The sequence below is a fragment of the Lucilia sericata genome, unplaced genomic scaffold, assembly GCF_015586225.1.
Source record: "Lucilia sericata isolate MDLA Ls3-8-SP2 unplaced genomic scaffold, ASM1558622v1 Contig001477F_arrow, whole genome shotgun sequence".
NCBI classification, from domain to species: Eukaryota; Metazoa; Arthropoda; class Insecta; order Diptera; family Calliphoridae; genus Lucilia; species Lucilia sericata.
Window position 1 is genome coordinate 27,334 of NW_023995405.1, and position 19,774 is coordinate 47,107.

The 19,774-nt window shown below is 31.0% G+C and overlaps 1 protein-coding gene across 3 annotated transcripts in view; it reads right to left on the reverse strand.

Annotated features, from left to right (window-relative positions):
- Window positions 1-7,295: 7,295 nt before the first annotated feature.
- The window catches only part of LOC119611541 (ral guanine nucleotide dissociation stimulator-like 1), a 37,177-nt gene continuing 24,698 nt past the window's right edge, over window positions 7,296-19,774 (reverse strand). For 2 of the 3 annotated variants that reach the window (XM_037967157.1, XM_037967158.1), the window contains 5 exons: window positions 11,467-11,568; window positions 10,616-11,398; window positions 9,066-9,218; window positions 8,855-9,004; window positions 7,299-8,787 (listed from right to left, as the gene is read on the reverse strand). In XM_037967157.1, coding sequence (XP_037823085.1) covers window positions 7,759-8,787; window positions 8,855-9,004; window positions 9,066-9,218; window positions 10,616-11,398; window positions 11,467-11,568 — 2,217 coding nt within the window. In that variant the 3' untranslated portion in view covers window positions 7,299-7,758. Of the gene's footprint in view, window positions 8,788-8,854; window positions 9,005-9,065; window positions 9,219-10,615; window positions 11,399-11,466; window positions 11,569-14,892; window positions 15,661-19,774 lie in introns of all 3 variants that reach the window. The other variant, XM_037967156.1, reaches the window with a different exon arrangement.

Consider the following 19,774-nt stretch of genomic DNA (forward strand, 5'->3'; position numbering starts at 1 on the left):
ACGCTTATGAAAATGTTTATTACTAAATTTTTGAGAAAATTAATTAAGGGAATTAAAGTGAAATTGTAATAAATTAATGAAAAAGTGAATTTTAATAATTGAAGCATAAAATATATATGAAATATCAAAGAGTTATTATATTATGCGGAAAATTAGGGTGAGTTTGTTAAAGTGTTGTTTTTTATTAAAATTTTACTTAACTAGGCTATAGACTAGATTATAGACTAGACTATAGACTAGACTATAGACTAGATTATAGACTAGACTATAGACTAGACTATAGACTAGACTATAGACTAGACTATAGACTAGACTATAGACTAGACTATAGACTAGACCAACGGTTCCCAAATGGGGGTCCGCGGACCCCTAGTGGTCCGTAGTAAAATCCTAGGGGGTCCGCGAAGACGAACGAAAAAAACCATGAATAAACAATATTCTGCTTTTATATGTATGTACAAATATATCCAATTTTTGTGCAATAATCCCAAATTTTTTGGTGACTTTTTGAATTTTATTTTTTCGGTTGTTTATCAGGAAGAAGCTAGTCCCTACAAATTTATTGTATAACTTTTATAAAGTAAAGTACTGCGTGATTTGTAATTTTTATTTCCTGTATATGTACTGAAATAATGGTTTTTATTTCAGACAAATAATACTCTGCCTTACAATTAAATTAGGGATACTGGTATTCCAGAGTATGAAGTTCAATTCAAATACAAGCTTATTACAGATTTAAGTTTATCAAATTGTAAGCAAAAGTGTTCTCGTTTGAAAGGACAACAATTATATATTTCCAAAACAGAGGTGACTCTTTATGCATCTCTTTATAAATATTACAATCCGACGTGATACACAGATTTTAACTTGATTTTGTCGACCAATACATATTATTAAATTAACATCAGAAAATCCATAGCGTTTCGAGTAAATATGTAGCCAAAAACCATGAAGTAAAATAATTCGTTGGTATTTTAAAATTCAAATTTAAGTTCCAAATTCACACTACTTTAACAAAGAGTTCAAATCATATATTATGCGGATAACGCATTCCGCAACAACATAGAAGAAGTCCAACTTTCTTATATTATTTTCCCGAAAACTTAGCTCACTTACTCAGTTCACCCTTTGCAATCGCAACAAATTTTTGAAACGTGACTCCTTAAGCACATGTGACAATATTTGATAAAGAAACCTTTCCGCTACCTTGAAGAAAAATGAACATGAAAGATCTCACGATCATAAAATTAAACATGATGTTAACATATCAACAAAGAAGTCATTCTATCTTCAAAACATGCAATTGAAAACCTATCTGAAATATTATATATTCTCAATGTACGGGAAAAAAATATGTATGGGGGTCCGCGAAATTAAATAAGCTCTTCAAGGGGTCCGCGAAGTAAAAATCTGTGGGAACCGCTGGACTAGACTATAGACTAGACTATAGACTAGACTATAGACTAGACTATAGACTAGACTATAGACTAGACTATAGACTAGACTATAGACTAGACTATAGAATAGACTATAGACTAGACTATAGACTAGACTATAGACTAGACTATAGACTAGACTATAGACTAGACTATAGACTAGACTATAGACTAGACTATAGACTAGACTATAGACTAGACTATAGACTAGACTATAGACTAGACTATAGACTAGACTATAGACTAGACTATAGACTAGACTATAGACTAGACTATAGACTAGACTATAGACTAGACTATAGACTAGACTATAGACTAGACTATAAGACTAGACTATAGACTAGACTATAGAACTAGACTATAGACTAGACTATAGACTAGACTATAGACTAGACTATAGACTAGACGATAGACTAGACTATAGACTAGACTATAGACTAGACTATAGACTAGACTATAGACTAGACTATAGACTAGACTATAGACTAGACTATAGACTAGACTATAGACTAGACTATAGACTAGACTATAGACTAGACTATAGACTAGACTATAACTAGACTATAGACTAGACTATAGACTAGACTATAGACTAGACTACTAGACCTAGACTATAGACTAGACTATAGACTAGACTATAGACTAGACTATAGACTAGACTATAGACTAGACTATAGACTTAGACTATAGACTAGACTATAGACTAGACTATAGACTAGACTATAGACTAGACTATAGACTAGCATAGACAGACATAGACTAGACTATGACTAGACATAGAAGCTAGACTATAGACTAGACTATAGACTAGACTATGACTAGTACTATAGACTAGACTATAGACTAGACTATAGACTAGACTATAGACTAGACTATAGACTAGACTATAGACTAGACTATAGACTAGACTATAGACTAGACTATAGACTAGACTATAGACTAGACTATAGACTAGACTATAGACTAGACTATAGACTAGACTATAGACTAGACTATAGACTAGACTATAGACTAGACTATAGACTAGACTATAGACTAGACTATAGACTAGACTATAGACTAGACTATAGACTAGACTATAGACTAGACTATAGACTAGACTATAGACTAGACTATAGACTAGACTATAGACTAGACTATAGACTAGACTATAGACTAGACTATAGACTAGACTATAGACTAGACTATAGACTAGACTATAGACTAGACTATAGACTAGACTATAGAATAGACTATAGGCTAGACTATATACTAGACTATAGGATAGACTATAGACTAGACTATATACTAGACTATAGAATAGACTATAGACTAGACTAAAGAATAGACTATAGAATAGACTATAGACTAGACTATAGACTAAACTACAAAATAAAATAAACCATTTGTTTATATCATAACAGCACTCATAAAAATCATATCAAATCATAACAACACCCTGTTATTTCACATTTATTTTATGCTTTAATTCTTAGATTTCCCTTTTGCACTACTTTTATTATTAATTTACAATTTAACATAAATTTCTATTAATTTGCGATTTGATTGCCAACTTTATTCGCTTGCCACTGGTTTTAAAACTAGTTTTACATCACAGTTTGAAAATCATACAAAAGCTGCTCTTTTGTTTACCTTTTTTCTTATTGCACAACTCATCACATTTTTCTTAATCTTCTGCCTAGCTTTTTTTATTTTGCCAATTTTCGGTATTAAATCATAAATTTCCAATAATATTTCATATACATTTTATTTGTTGAGTATTAAATTTCACTTTTTCACTATTTTTATTATTTATCCCTTAATATTTCACTTTAATTTTAATAAATTTGCGCAGACACGAAATGTTTGTCGACTTTTTTCACGTACCGGTGGTTTTTAAACTAGTTTTGCAAACAGTTGCAAAAGCCTTGTTTGAAATGTCATAATGGAGAGAGAAGAGTAGATGCTTTTTAAACTGTAATATAATGCTAGTTTTAAGGCCAGGGGTATGCGTATGAAAATGTCTATCACTACATTTCATTGAAAATTAATTCAAATTTGAATTAATTAAGACTATAGACTAGACTTTAAGGTAAACTAACACTGTGTTTTAATATTCTCAGTGTTTTCTAAAGCCTAACTCAATTTAACATTAACAGAACTGTTAACTCTTAAAAAATTTCTCAAAAAACTAGCTTTTCACCACTGTTATCATTTTTACATTAAAATTTCCAATTAAAAGGGTAACGGATTTTGATACACTTAAATTAAGTAGTAAACATGATTTATGAATATGTCAAAAAAAATTAGTGACAACAACCACAAGCGAAAATGTGACACTCGAATGATGTCAAGTGAAAATGTTTGTTTACATACACACATATCTACACACTTGGGAAACGTGGAGACAAAGAGAATGTGTGGATGTTTGCTAAAAGTGCTAACATGTGGTGTAATGATTAATGATTTCAAGCTGGCAACATTTGTCAGTGAAGGTGGTTTGTTATTGTTGTTTTATGAAGGCAACAAGAGAAAAATTGGTAAACAAGGATATTTGGCAATAAACAAAATTTAAATAAAATTTTAATAAATTACAATAAAATAATAAAATCTAAAGCAATTTAAAGGTATTTAGAAAAAAATATTTAAATAAGTAATTATATTTTAAATATTTTTTAATCATTTCTAGTTACGTCATGGTTTTATAGTTGTTTTTGTTATTTGACCTATAGAATCTATGTTGTTGTGTGAAAGTATGAGGGTGTCTTTTCTGTATGAATGCATTTTGTCTTGTCTATTGTGCTAATTTAATGACGACATGCTACGACATGCACGTCACTCAAAAATTTCTGTAGTTTTTGTTGTTGTTTCTCTGTTTCTATAACGTTTTCTTAATGACGTCACTGATAACCCGATTTAGGTTTTGGTGGCGTGTTACCTTTAAATGAATGCAACAATGTTGAATATTATTGTTGTAGATGCCGCTGCTTCTTTTTCTTTTATTAAAAAAGTAAGTAAAACAGAAATGTTGCATTTTTGACGTACATATGTATGTACCCTGAGTAATACATACATACATACATATCTATAAATATGTGTTCTTGAGACTTTTTCATAGAAAATGATTTTCTTTCCACTCTTTATACAATAGAAGAGAAACATTCTTCTAAAGACTAATTTCCATTGAAAAATGATTTCATAATACTCTTTTCCTTAATAAAATGGCTTCTCTAGTCTAGTATGTAGTCCACGCTATAGTCTACCCTATAATCTAATCTATAGCCTAGTCTATTTCCTAGTCTTTTGTCCGAACTATAACAATTTTATTTTAGTAAATAATAATTTATAATAACATTAGTTTTATGTACGATTCAAGCATTTTTTACCATACCGATTGTTTTAAAACTAGCTTTTCTTACAGTTTACAAAGCTTTGCTGTCAATCTAAGCTTCATCTTTGTTTACATTTTATTGGTGGTGCTCATGACTTTTCTACATCTTCTTTGCGGTTTTATTTTATTTTGCAAATTTTTCATATTAAATCATAATAACACTCTGATATTTTTTATATATTGTGCCCATGAATAGTTTAAATTCACTTTTTTCACTATTTTTTCAATTATTTATTACAAATTCACTTTAAATTGTATTAATTTGCATAGAAACGTGGTGAGATATTTTCATACGCATGCCACTGGTTTTAAAACTAGTTTTACATTACAGTTTGAAAAGCAACTCTATTTTTCGCAAGGCTACAACTACTTGCAAAATTAGTTTTAAAGCCACCGGTACGCGAATAAAGTCGCCAAACACTTCGTGTCTCCAGAATTTATTAAAATTAAAGTGAAATTTAACGAATAAATAATAAAAATAGTGAAAAAGTTAAATTAAATACTTAAGAAATAACATGTATATGAAATATTATTGGAAATTTATGATTTAATACCGAAAATTGGCAAAATAAAAAAAGCTAGGCAGAAGATTAAGAAAAAGGTGATGAGATGTGCAACAAGAAAAAAGGTAAACAAAAGAGTAGCTTTTGTATGATTTTCAAACTGTGATGTAAAGCAAGTTTTAAACCCAGTGGTAAGTGAATAAAGTTGGCAATCAAATCTCAAATTAATAGAAATTTAAGTGAAATTCTTATAAATTAATAATAAAAATAGTGAAAAAGGAAAATTTAAGAATTAAAGTATAAAATAAATATGAAATAACAGCGGTTTGTTATGAAATACATAAATGTGCTCTATAGTTTAGTCTATAATTTAGTCTACAGTATAGTCTATAGTGTAGTCTACATTATAGTCTATAGTGTAGTCCATATACTAGTCTGTAGTGTAGTCTATAAAGTACTCTACAGTGTAGTCCATACTAGTCTGTAGTGTAGTCTATGGAGTACTCTACAGTGTAGTCCATATACTAGTCTACAGACTAGAATAGTCTATAGTATAGTCTATAGACTATAATAGTCTATAGTGTAGTCTATAGACCAGAATAGTCTAAAGTCTAGTAAATAGACCAGAATAGTCTACAGTCTATAGTCTTGGCTACATATATTCTAGTCTATAGTCTTGACTGTAGTCTAGCCTATATTATAGTCTGCAGTCTAGTCTGTAGTCTAGTCTATAGTCTAGTCTGTGGTCTAGTCTATAGTCTTGTCTATAGTATAGTGTATAATCTAGTTTATAATGCCCTCTACAATCTAGTCTATTGAGAAATACATTCTTTAAACTCTATTCTGTAGAATTTGTTCTCTTAAGACTTGTTTGTATGGAAAAGTGTCTCTTAAGGCTTCTTTCTATAGAAACGTTTTTAGAGTCCAATCTTGTTTTGCTAAAAAAACATTTTGGTTTGATTAATATATGCGGTCAGGAAGTGTTTGCTTTTGTTTATAGTGTACCAGTGACTTTCAAACTGATTCAAGTGTTTGAGAAGCCCTGTGTATAAAACAATGACAGAGTTGTTATATTTGATTAAAAGGTGGTGAAACGTACTAAGTTGATCAGGGTATTGTAAGTTTTAGGCGTTAATTTTTTAAAATTTGTATTTAAATATTAATATTAAACTTTTTTTAAATAATTTGAAATAATTAAATAATAAAATTGTGTTTAGCGACCTAGGTGCCTTCCTTTTTTTCCAAAATAATAATTAAACAATAATGGGTTTTATTTTTTTAATTGTGTCCAATAAATTATATTTATTTGTTTGTTTAATTAATAATTATCTTTTTTTTTTTCAATATAATACATTAATGTTTCTTTCAAAATTTATTATAAATTATTAAATATTATTTTTATTTATATATATATATTTTTAGATTATATTTTTTATTATATATTTAATTAATAATATTAATAATTCAATTAATTCATATATAATACATTTCTTATTTATATAATATAAATTTTTTAAAGTAACATTTAAAGCATGTTGTTATTGGTTTTTTATTTTTTTATTTTATTTTTTGTTTCCATATCTTACACTGACAAAAATACAGTAGAAAATATTAGGGGGGAGGGGATGGTTTTGTTTTTAAAAAATATATATAAAAATCCAAAAAGTTGCAGTTATTTTTATATAAGATTTCATACAAAACTGTTAATAGGTTTTCCAAAATTTGTTTTTGTTTTATAAATTCTTTCAAAATATTAATAAATATTTAATATCAAAGTTTATTTTATTGTTTTTTTTTTTTTTTTAGTTAGCTAGTCGTTATTATTTAATTTCGTGTTTTTTTTTTAATATCTTGATTATTTTATTGTTTATTTTTATATTTTACAATAAATTAGTTTAAAAAAAATTATTATTATTTTTAAAGAATTATAAAAAAAAAATTATACAAAATTATTTTAATTTATTGAAAGTTTTTTGTCATGTTTTTATTTTTTAAAAAATATTAAATTAATTTCGAGTTTGTTTTAATTTTATTTCATAAATTAGTTATATACAAAAATTATATTAAAAAAACAAAGCTTTAAAGAAAATTTTGCAACAGAAAATTAAACAAATTTCAAGCTCAATTTTTTGCTTAATTGCTGCCCTTTCCTTTCAGCTTAACTACTTAACTAAAAGATTCGTTAATTTCTTTTTTAAATAAATTTGTTTACAAAACTTTCAAAATGTTCCTAATTTATTTGAAAGTTATTATCCTGTGTGTGTTAAAAGTGTTCCAAATTTTATTTCCATTTCATATCATTTCTGTTACTTCAGAAGCACCCCTCGTTTGTTTGTTTTTTGTACGCGCTGCGTTTGTTAAAAACTTAACTTCTTAACAATTTCACAAAATATAGAATTTCCCAATCAGTGAATGACCCTTTTTTCATTTACAGGGTCTTGGTTAACCATTAGCTATTGCTGCCACGACTACTGCGACTACCACTGCCATTGTTGATAACGCCATTCAAACGTTCCGCATTGGGTTTCAATATGAAACGCAATTCGAAATTCTTATTCACCACCACCGCATAAAAGACATTGGCATTGCGCGGCAAATCCACGTCCTTATCGGGCAGCCTTTGAGCCAAAATATAATTGTCGGGATCATCTTCTATGCCCAGTTTCATTAGAGCATTACGTATCACTTGTGGTGTGCGTTCATTATTCTTAACCATCATACTCTTATAGACAACAATGCCATCCTGGGGCATTGTTTCCGTTTCCAGGGTGATTTTGACTATATAGAAATCGGCATTGGCCCCAGGGGAATTAACAACTTGAGCATTAATCAGGGGCGAACCTATATGGGTGGGTGTATGTGAACCACTGGTGCTGGAACCATGTTGACTGCGCAATAAACCATTCGTGGAATGAGAATGTATCATTTTCGATTTGTTTATGCCCCCTCCCGAGTTACTAGAGTCCAGTGATAAATTCGATACACTGCTGGTAGCTGACATGTGATTATGTTGGGCTTCTCGATCCAAAGAATTGTGCCTTGAGCTGTTATGAGAACTAATTTCACAATAGAATTGTGAGCCTGCCCCACTGCTAGAATTCGAGGCTATAGAATCGGTTTTCCGATGACCCAATATAGAGGAATTAGCCGATGACATATTAGAGGAGGTGGTACTTTTACGCGGAGCCGTGGGTGGCGGCGGTTCTAGTTGGTAGGATAACGTATGAGCTTCTTCTTCGGTTAATACAGGCATGGAGTAAAACCATCTATTAAATAAAGGATCCTCATCTAAATTATAGGTATTAGCTGCTCCCTGTAAAAGTTTAATCTTGGCCAAAACCTCAAATTCTTTGCGTTTCTTTTCGAAATTTATCAATTTATCATCGCCCACAGTATCAGGGTTAGCTTGGTGTATCATGGTTAAATCGGTTAGGAAGGTACCCAAATAGGGTATAGTACCATGGGAGGTTTGGGTACTCTGTTATAAAGAAAAAATTACATAAAAAATTGTGCTTTATTTCCTGACAATGAACAAAATAACCCACCTGTTTCTGTATAATCTTTTGCATATGACGATCATTTTCGCCCACTGTTTCGGCAAATTTCGCAGTGCCCTCTCTTATCAGCAGTTCTCTTTGTACTGAAGCATTATTGTCCTCCGAACAAATGCGTGCCAGTTCATGAAAGATTTCCAGCTGTTGGGGAACAGAATTAGTTTAAGTTTTTTTTAAGATTTAAAATTAAAGTAGAACCAACCTTTTCTTTCGGTAAAACCGACCAGATTTTGCTTAGTCTATAAATAGCTGAAGAATTTAGACCCGTTATAATGGCCTTAAGGGAGGAGAAATTTTTCAGTAATCTCAATTCTTGAGCTATATCAATCCAAACACAAATATATACAGCACGATCCTGGAAACGAAATAAATAAGAAATTTTACTTTAAAAAAACTAAACTGGAGCTAAACTAGAACTGAACTAGAACTGAACTAGAACTGAACTAGAACTGAACTAGAACTGAACTAGAACTGAACTAGAACTGAACTAGAACTGAACTAGAACTGAACTAGAACTGAACTAGAACTGAACTAGAACTGAACTAGAACTGAACTAGAACTGAACTAGAACTGAACTAGAACTAGAACTAGAACTGAACTAGAACTAGAACTAGAACTGAACTAGAACTGAACTAGAACTGAACTAGAACTGAACTAGAACTGAACTAGAACTGAACTAGAACTGAACTAGAACTGAACTAGAACTGAACTAGAACTAAACTAGAACTGAACTAGAACTAGAACTGAACTAGAACTGAACTAGAACTGAACTAGAACTGAACTAGAACTGAACTAGAACTGAACTAGAACTGAACTAGAACTGAACTAGAACTGAACTAGAACTGAATTAGAACTGAACTAGAACTGAACTAGAACTGAACTAGAACTGAACTAAAATTGAACTAGAACTGAACTAGAACTGAACTAGAACTGAACTAGAACTGAACTAGAACTGAACTAGAACTGAACTAGAACTGAACTAGAACTGAACTAGAACTGAACTAGAACTGAACTAGAACTGAACTAGAACTGAACTAGAACTGAACTAGAACTGAACTAGAACTGAACTAGAACTGAACTAGAACTGAACTAGAACTGAACTAGAACTGAACTAGAACTGAACTAGAACTGAACTAGAACTGAACTAGAACTGAACTAGAACTGAACTAGAACTGAACTAGAACTGAACTAGAACTGAACTACAACTGAACTACAACTGAACTAGAACTGAACTACAACTGAACTACAACTGAACTACAACTGAACTACAACTGAACTACAACTGAACTAGAACTGAACTAGAACTGAACTACAACTGAACTAGAACTCAACTAGAACTCAACTAGAACTGAACTAGAACTGAACTAGAACTGAACTAGAACTGAACTAGAACTGAACTAGAACTGAACTAGAACTGAACTAGAACTGAACTAGAACTGAACTAGAACTGAACTAGAACTGAACTAGAACTGAACTAGAACTGAACTAGAACTGAACTAGAACTGAACTGGAACTGAACTGGAACTGAACTAGAACTGAACTAGAACTGAACTAGAACTGAACTAGAACTGAACTAGAACTGAACTAGAACTGAACTAGAACTGAACTAGAACTGAACTAGAACTGAACTAGAACTGAACTAGAACTGAACTAGAACTGAACTAGAACTGAACTAGAACTGAACGAGAACAAGTTTTCTCATAATTTTTATCAAAAGAAAATTTTGGCAAATTTATAAAATCAACAACTTACTTGTGGTTCCAAAGCTCTCTCAATTAAAATACTCGTTATCACTCTATACAAAACTTCATTAAATTGTGTCACAGTGGCCACCACCGTTTCACAGCAACCCTGTGATCGCCTCGACCAAGTGGCGCCCAGACACTGATGCGATATCACTTTCTTAAATAGTTCACAATCCATGCGCGTCAATTGCTCGGCAAAGTGACGCACATCAATGCGAGGAAAACGATAAGTTTCCAAAAAACAAGCTCTCCCATGAAACTCAGGAGCCAAGTATAGATCAGCAAACTGATCATTCAACCAGCTGGGCAAATGTTGTTTTTTACTATACACCTGTTGGCGTAAAATCATTTCCAATTGATTTAAGGCCCTCGAATGTAGATCGGAGTTGGGCAGATATTTGCTGGTGAAATTTATTAAAGCCTCTAGATTCTCTTCATTCCAATCTTCAGGAAAACCATTTAACCACATTTTCCACACGGACATCAGGGTTTTCTTGTGTTGTTCATGTATGGAATTGGAACGATCGTAATCGACATTGTCTTTATTTTTCAAATCCTCAATACGTTGCTTTTCGCACAAAGTATTATAGCGTTTGACAAACAGCCCTAGAACCTCTTTGGGTGTGGAAAAGGTGCGATAGGTATTGAGAAAAACATTGATGAAGGTGGATTCTAGTTCGCCATCATCGGTGGCCAAAGCCTCGACTAGTCGTTCCAATGTGGCGGCTTTGACAAAACGCACACGCACCATTTCCCATTCCAAATAGGAAATGTCATCTTCGGAGTCGGCCTAAAGAAACAAGAATTTTATTATCAATCTCTTTAAAATAATTTCAATATATATTTTCGTTTACTCACAGTTGTTGCTGAGGGTGTGGGCCGGTGATAGCACACCTTTTTCAAATAAACCGTATAAATAATATCGGTATCCTTTTCCTCACCCCATATACGCCACGTGGGCTGTTGAATGTGTGTAAAAATAAATAATATAAATTTAATTAATTATATTTAAATGTTGGCGTTTATGTGTTTTATTATAACAAATAAATTGGCTTAAATATTTAATACTTTTTTTTGTTATTCATGTTAATTTTATTTTTTTGCTTAAATATTATTTAATTAGTTTCTTTTAAAAATTCTTGGAATTATTTATTTTTATTTGGAATTTACTTTTCATTTCATGTCTACAAGCCATCCCCGCCACTTGTACAAACCACACACTCATGTTTTGTTTGTTTAGTCTAAAAGGTCATAAAATTGAACTCCTATGGCTGCTGCTAATTATGGACTGGCTGGCCAAAATCAACATATTTACAAATACTATAAACTTGTTGGTATAAGTGTGCTTACATTTAGTGGCCACTTGTGGCCACCAACAGTTTTTTTCTTGGACTTTTATTTTCTTAGATTTTATTTCAAACAGCAGATGCTTAGAAATAGAAATTATTAAAAAATTGAAATCAAATTGGCATTAAATAAATGCAAAAATATTGTCCAGACTATAGACTGGAAAATATTCCGTAGTATATACTAGACTATAGTCTGTATTATGGACTAAATCCCAGACTATAGTCCAAACTATACACTAGATCATAGTCCAAACCATTGAATAGACTATAGTCCAGACTAAAGTGCAGATTATAGTCTATACTCTAGTCCAGAATATAGTATATTATCCAAACTATAGTCCAGACTATAGTCTATAGTCCAGGCTATAGTCTAGCCTATAGTCCAGGCTATAGTCTAGTCTATAGTCCAGGCTATAGTCTAGTCTATAGTCCAGGCTATAGTCTAGTCTATAGTCCAGATTATAGTCTAGCCTATGGTCCAGACTATAGTCTAGTCTATAGTCCAGACTATAGTCTAGTTTATAATCAAGACTAAAGTGCAAATTAAAGTCTATTTAGACTAAACTATATAGAACAGAGTGTGGACAACAGTCTAGTCTATAATAAGGACTCTAGCCTGGACTATACTCTAGTTTATAGTCTGAATTTTAGTCTAGTTTATAGTCTGGACTATAGTGAAGACTAATGACTGGACTATAGTAAAGTCTATAGTCTGGACTACAGTCTAGTCTATAGTCTAGACTTTAGTCTAGTTTATAGTCTAAACTACAGTCTAGTCTGTAGTCTGGACTATGTCTAGTTTATAGTCTGAATTTTAGTCTAGTTTATAGTATGACTTATAGTCTATTTTATAGTCTGGACTATAGTGTAGTTTATAGTCTGGATTATGGTATAGTCTATAGTCTGGACTATAGTATAGTCTATAGTCTGGACTATAGTATAGTCTACAGTCTGGACAATAGTATAGTCTATAATCTGGACTATAGTAAAATCTATGGTCTGGACTACAGTCTAGTCTATAGTCTGGACTGTAGTCTAGTCTATAGTCTGGACTACGGTGTAGTCTATAGTCTGGACTATGGTCCAGTCTATATTCCTGACTATAGTCTAGTCTATAGTATAGTCTATAGTCTTGACTACGGTCCAGACTATAGACTAGTTTATAATCTTGACTATAGTCTAGTCTATAGTCTGGACTGCAGTCTAGTCTATAGTCTGAACTATAGTCTAGTTTATACTCTGAATTATAGTCTAGTTTATAGTCTGGACTATATTGTAGTTTATAGTCTGGACTATGGTCTAGTCTATAGTCTGGACCAGAGATACAAGCCGATGCAAAATGATCGGCGGCGGCGGCGCAACCATTTTAGGTCGGCGCGGCGGCTAAATTGTCGGCTCAATTTAAGTTTTTCTTCAGAAATTGAGCCTATAAGCGCTTATAATATTGAACAATCTCTGTATAATAGTCTGTTATATAGAATCCTATCTCTATATAAGGTTTTTTCTGAAGAAAATGTACATTTATAGTAGTTTTCACTCTTTTAATATTAGCACAATATTGTGTGGCAACTTTTTTCAATTTGCAATAAGAATTTAAATTAGTGGCAACTCTATTCAAATTGGTGAAATTATTTTCTGAAATACATGTGCGATTCCAATATTTATCAGCGGCTACGTTTAAGCCGGCTTAGCTTTTGAGCCGAAAGAAATCGGCGGCGGCGCGGCTTGCCAAATATTACCGACCATAGTCTGCACTATGGTCTAGTCTATAGTATGGACTATGGTTTAGTCTATAGTCTAGTCTATGATCAATGTATATATAGTATTTATTGTCTATAGTCTGGACTATAGTATAGTCTATAGTCTGAACTATAGTTTAGTCTATAGTCTGGATTATAGTCTAGTCTATAGTCTGGATTATAGTTTGGACTATACTCTAGTCAATAGTCTGCATTATAGTCTGGACTATAGTCTAGTCTATAGTCTGGATTATAGTCTGAACTATAGTCTAGTCTATAGTCTGGATTATAGTCTGAACTAGTCAGGACTATAGTCTAGTCTCTAGTCAGGACTATAGTTTAGTCTATAGTCTGGACTATAGTCTAGTCTCTAGTTAGGACTATAGTTTAGTCTATAGTCTGGACTGTAGTCTGGTCCAGACTATAGTCTATCCTGTAATCTTGTCTAGAGTGTAGTCTATGATCTGTATAATCTGGTCTATACTCTAGTATATAGTCTGGAGCATAATCTAGTATATATTCTAGTTCATATTCTAGTCCATAGTATATAGTGGTCTTTAGTTTGGACTATAGACTATTCTTATTCCATTTTTTTATACACTTTATTACGTTTTTTTTTAAATTGTTAAAAAATTGTAAACAAAATCTATTTAAATTTTTTTTATTTCTTTTTTTTTTGTGGTTCATTGATTTTTGTCTCTAGATAGTTTTTTTTTTGCCAAATATTTTCATTACATTGAAATTCTTTTTTAGTTTCTTAATGTTTATTTTAAAACATTAGCATGCCAACACTAACAACAATTTAAAAAATGTATGTACTTTGATTTCAAGCGAAAATAAAAATAATTAAAAAATAATAGGCATAAATAAAATTACATACTCAAAGATACAATTGTAGCCATAGAAAATGTTAAATAAAATGTATTCTTTAGATACTTTCGAACAAAAATTTAATAATTCTAAGGGCGCCGGCATGTATTAAGTTTTTTGTGAAAGAAAATGTAAAAGAAACATTTGGAATTACAAAGGAAATGAGGCAACAGTTTCATGTTGATATAATGAAACGTAAAGCAAGTGATATTTCAATTGATACAAAAGAAAAACTTTAAAATGATTAAGTTTGTGATTAAATCGCGAAAGCTTATGATTAAATCGCGAGCGAATTAGTTTTCTCTCTTACTCCCTCCAAACTTTACCTTATTATACGTATAACAATTATTCTTATGTAAATCTTTGGTTTTCTTTGATAAATTCCTCAAAGTGGCTCCAGTGCAGGCACATAAATATTTCAAACTGGCCACCACCATTTTCTCATTGGATTGTTGTTGCTGCTGGGATTTATTTAAATTGGTGGCATTATTCGAGGCATCTAAATCATCACAGGAATGATACGAACTAAAAGGTCTTCGCCATTTCTTAGGTTTCGTTAAAGTAGAGGTGGGTGTTTTCGATTCTGACAATTTTTTGCCACCGCCATGTTTAGGCGTTTGTGGGTTCGAGTGGCAAGAGGTTTTCTGTGGTGTAGGTGGTTTTTTCTCAAAATATTGAAATTGTAATTCATTCTGTAGGGATTTTACTAAATCCTGTTGTTGCTGTTGCAAATGATGTTGGAATTGTTGTGGTGACTGTTGGCTAGTTTTATGCTGCGACTGCTGCTGCTGTTGATGATGGTGATGATGATGATGATGATGCTGATTATTATGATGCTTATGATGATGTTTACAATGATGCTGATGAGCTAAAATATGAGTGGCATGATCCAGAGGTGGCATTAAAGCTTTCTGCTGTTGATATAAATGGTCCTGCTGATGATACTGTTGATAGTAGTCATTTTGCTGATCCGTTGCATAGTTATTAAATTCCTGAGTTGTTTGATATGTGGGATTTTGTGGTGACTTTAAGACTTTAACAGCTATCTTTTGGGTTTTATTATTTGAACACGTATACGAGTTATTAGAGAAATTCTGCAATTATTTATTTTTATATATATTTCAATTTATGTATGTTTTTTTTTGTTTTTATTATAATGACTCATGAGAATTTTAAATATTTGTTTGCAAAAAAACAGGTGTGTGAAATTTTTTTTAATAATTCTTTAAACATTTTTTGAAAAAATAAATAAACATATTGTATGTTTTTTTTAACTTATGAAAAATGTAACTTTATCTCAACAACAATAATAGAGTTTAAAAATATTTATATTATTTTCCTTGTTTATTTTAAACAAATTAAAAGTTCAACGTTTTTTTTAATAATTTTTATATAAAAAATAAATTCTTTTATATAAAAAATTTTATATAATAAAAGTTTGTTTTAAAACCGATAAAAAAACATGTGTAATTAAATAATAAAAAAAATTTTAGTCAGAAATATTTTGTATAAAAAATAAAGAAACACAGCATTCTATAGTCAATAGAAAATAGTATAAAGATTACTAACTTCCATAGCAAAGTCTCTCAAAAGGCATTTTCTATAGGAAAGACTCAAAAGAAATATCTAGGAAATAGACTTTTCTTTACACAAGTGTCAAAAGAAGATACTTTAGAAAATAAGCTAGAGAAGATACTCTTCTTTTAGAGATGACACTTTGCTTCCAGAGAACAAATTCTTCTACCTCCAGAGTAGGATTTCTTCTATTGGAGATGGTATAGAGAAGAGGCTCTGTCATTGGAAGATTCTAAAGAAGACAGTCTTCTACATGAAAGTGTCTAGAAAAATCATGCTTCAAAATAAGACTATAGACTAGACTATAGATTAGACTATAGTCTAGTCTATAGTCTAGTCTATGGTCTAGTCTATAGTCTAGTCTATAGTCTAGTCTATAGTCTAGTCTATAGTCTAGTCTATAGTCTAGTCTATAGTCTAGTCTATAGTCTAGTCTATAGTCTAGTCTATAGTCTAGTCTATAGTCTAGTCTATAGTCTAGTCTATAGTCTAGTCTATAGTCTAGTCTATAGTCTAGTCTATAGTCTAGTCTATAGTCTAGTCTATAGTCTAGTCTATAGTCTAGTCTATAGTCTAGTCTATAGTCTAGTCTATAGTCTAGTCTATAGTCTAGGCTATAGTCTAGTCTATAGTCTAGTCTATAGTCTAGTCTATAGTCTAGTCTATAGTCTAGTCTATAGTCTAGTCTATAGTCTAGTCTATAGTCTAGTCTATAGTCTAGTCTATAGTCTAGTCTATAGTCTAGTCATAGTCTAGTCTATAGTCTAGTCTATAGTCTAGTCTATAGTCTAGTCTATAGTCTAGTCTATAGTCTAGTCTATAGTCTAGTCTATAGTCTAGTCTATAGTCTAGTCTATAGTCTATAGTCTATAGTCTAGTCTATAGTCTAGTCTATAGTCTAGTCTATAGTCTAGTCTATAGTCTAGTCTATAGTCTAGTCTATAGTCTAGTCTATAGTCTAGTCTATAGTCTAGTCTATAGTATAGTCTATAGTCTAGTCTATAGTCTAGTCTATAGTCTAGTCTATAGTCTAGTCTATAGTCTAGTCTATAGTCTAGTCTATAGTCTAGTCTATAGTCTAGTCTATAGTCTAGTCTATAGTCTAGTCTATAGTCTAGTCTATAGTCTAGTCTATAGTCTAGTCTATAGTCTAGTCTATAGTCTAGTCTATAGTCTAGTCTATAGTCTAGTCTATAGTCTAGTCTATAGTCTAGTCTATAGTCTAGTCTATAGTCTAGTCTATAGTCTAGTCTATAGTAGTCTATAGTCTAGTCTATAGTCTAGTCTATAGTCTAGTCTATAGTCTAGTCTATAGTCTAGTCTATAGTCTAGTCTATAGTCTAGTCTATAGTCTAGTCTATATCTAGTCTATAGTCTAGTCTATAGTCTAGTCTATAGTCTAGTCTATAGTCTAGTCTATAGTCTAGTCTATAGTCTAGTCTATAGTCTAGTCTATAGTCTAGTCTATAGTCTAGTCTATAGTCTAGTCTATAGTCTAGTCTATAGTCTAGTCTATAGTCTAGTCTATAGTCTAGTCTATAGTCTAGTCTATAGTCTAGTCTATAGTCTAGTCTATAGTCTAGTCTATAGTCTAGTCTATAGTCTAGTCTATAGTCTAGTCTATAGTCTAGTCTATAGTCTAGTCTATAGTCTAGTCTATAGTCTAGTCTATAGTCTAGTCTATAGTCTAGTCTATAGTCTAGTCTATAGTCTAGTCTATAGTCTAGTCTATAGTCTAGTCTATAGTCTAGTCTATAGTCTAGTCTATAGTCTAGTCTATAGTCTAGTCTATAGTCTAGTCTATAGTCTAGTCTATAGTCTAGTCTATAGTCTAGTCTATAGTCTAGTCTATAGTCTAGTCTATAGTCTAGTCTATAGTCTAGTCTATAGTCTAGTCTATAGTCTAGTCTATAGTCTAGTCTAGTATAGTCTAGTCTATAGTCTAGTCTATAGTCTAGTCTATAGTCTAGTCTATAGTCTAGTCTATAGTCTAGTCTAGTCTAGTCTAGTCTATAGTCTAGTCTATAGTCTAGTCTATAGTCTAGTCTATAGTCTAGTCTAGTCTATAGTCTAGTCTATAGTCTAGTCTATAGTCTAGTCTATAGTCTAGTCTAGTCTAGTCTATAGTCTAGTCTATAGTCTAGTCTATAGTCTAGTCTATAGTCTAGTCTATAGTCTAGTCTATAGTCTAGTCTATAGTCTAGTCTATAGTCTAGTCTATAGTCTAGTCTATAGTCTAGTCTAGTCTAGTCTAGTCTAGTCTAGTCTAGTCTAGTATAGTCTAGTCTGTAGTCTAGTCTAGTCTAGTCTGTAGTCTAGTCTATAGTCTAGTCTATAGTCTAGTCTACAGTCCATTCTATAGTCTAGTCTAAAGTCTATTTTATGCTCATTATAGAATGAAGTCTATAGAAAATTGCCTAGAAAAATCATTCTTCTGTAGAAAAGTATCCATAGAAGATAGTCTTCTATTGAAGGATTTGGAAAAGTTCATCTTCTATAGAAAAAAGTCTTAAAAATATATTTTCTTGAGACAATGTCTAGGGAAGTTCTTTTCATTAAACAATACATTGTTTTATAGAAAAGTGGGTAGAGAAGACATTGTTCTATAGAAAAGTAACTAGATAAAACTCTTCTGTAGAAAGTTGTCAAGAGAAAGCACTCTTCTAGATAAAATTCTCTTCAAGAGACAGTCTTCTATTGAAGAGTGTAGAGAAGTTCCTCCTCTATAGAAACAAGTCTTGAGAATACATTTTCTATAGACAGTGTCTAGAGAAGTTCGTTTCCTTTAAACAAGAGTCTAAAAAAACTCTTTTTAAATCAAAAATTCTCTAATATTTCAAAATTTATCTGAGAAAGTTTTGTTTTTTAACTTTTTACAAATTTCTTCCTTAAAAGTTCAATAACAATTTAATCAATTCTATTATGGTTTAAACCAGTTTTATTCAAAACTAGAATTTCCATTTTTGTCTAATCTCCAAGGGAATCAGAAAGCACACTTTTCCATAATCTCTTAATAGAAGACAAATATAGACATAAATAAATGATTATTGAAAAAAAAAAAACACAGAGATAGAATTACTATTGCATTTCTCTACAAAAAAAAACACTTAATCAATTTCATTTTCAATACTAAAATGTTTGAATGTCATGCTACTACTCTCAATCATCAACAGCACCGCCTAATTAGTAGAAATTAAATTAATGAATTTCCTCTACAACCAAATAAAGAAAAATTGTATTTTTTTTTTTTTTCTATAATAAAGATAAGCCGTCATGATTAATTTTGAACAAAAAATTAAGAAAATTTTCAATGAGAATTAAAACTAAATAAAAAAAAACACATGTAGTACTTGTCTAAATGATTAAACAAATTATTTAAAATAATTTTATGTCAAGCCTTTAATTATAAACTACAAGCCCCAGAGTAAAAACCATAGACATTTTTTAAATGAGTCAGTTTTTTTTTGTAACTGAAACCAAAGGAGGAAAATTATATAAATAAATACAAATAATTCAAGTATAAACTCATTATTTAAATAAATAAAAAAAAATATTATGACAATTTCAAGTGGTTTAAACAAAAAAATATACAAATTCATGCAATTTAATATTTTTAAAAAAAAATCTTTAACA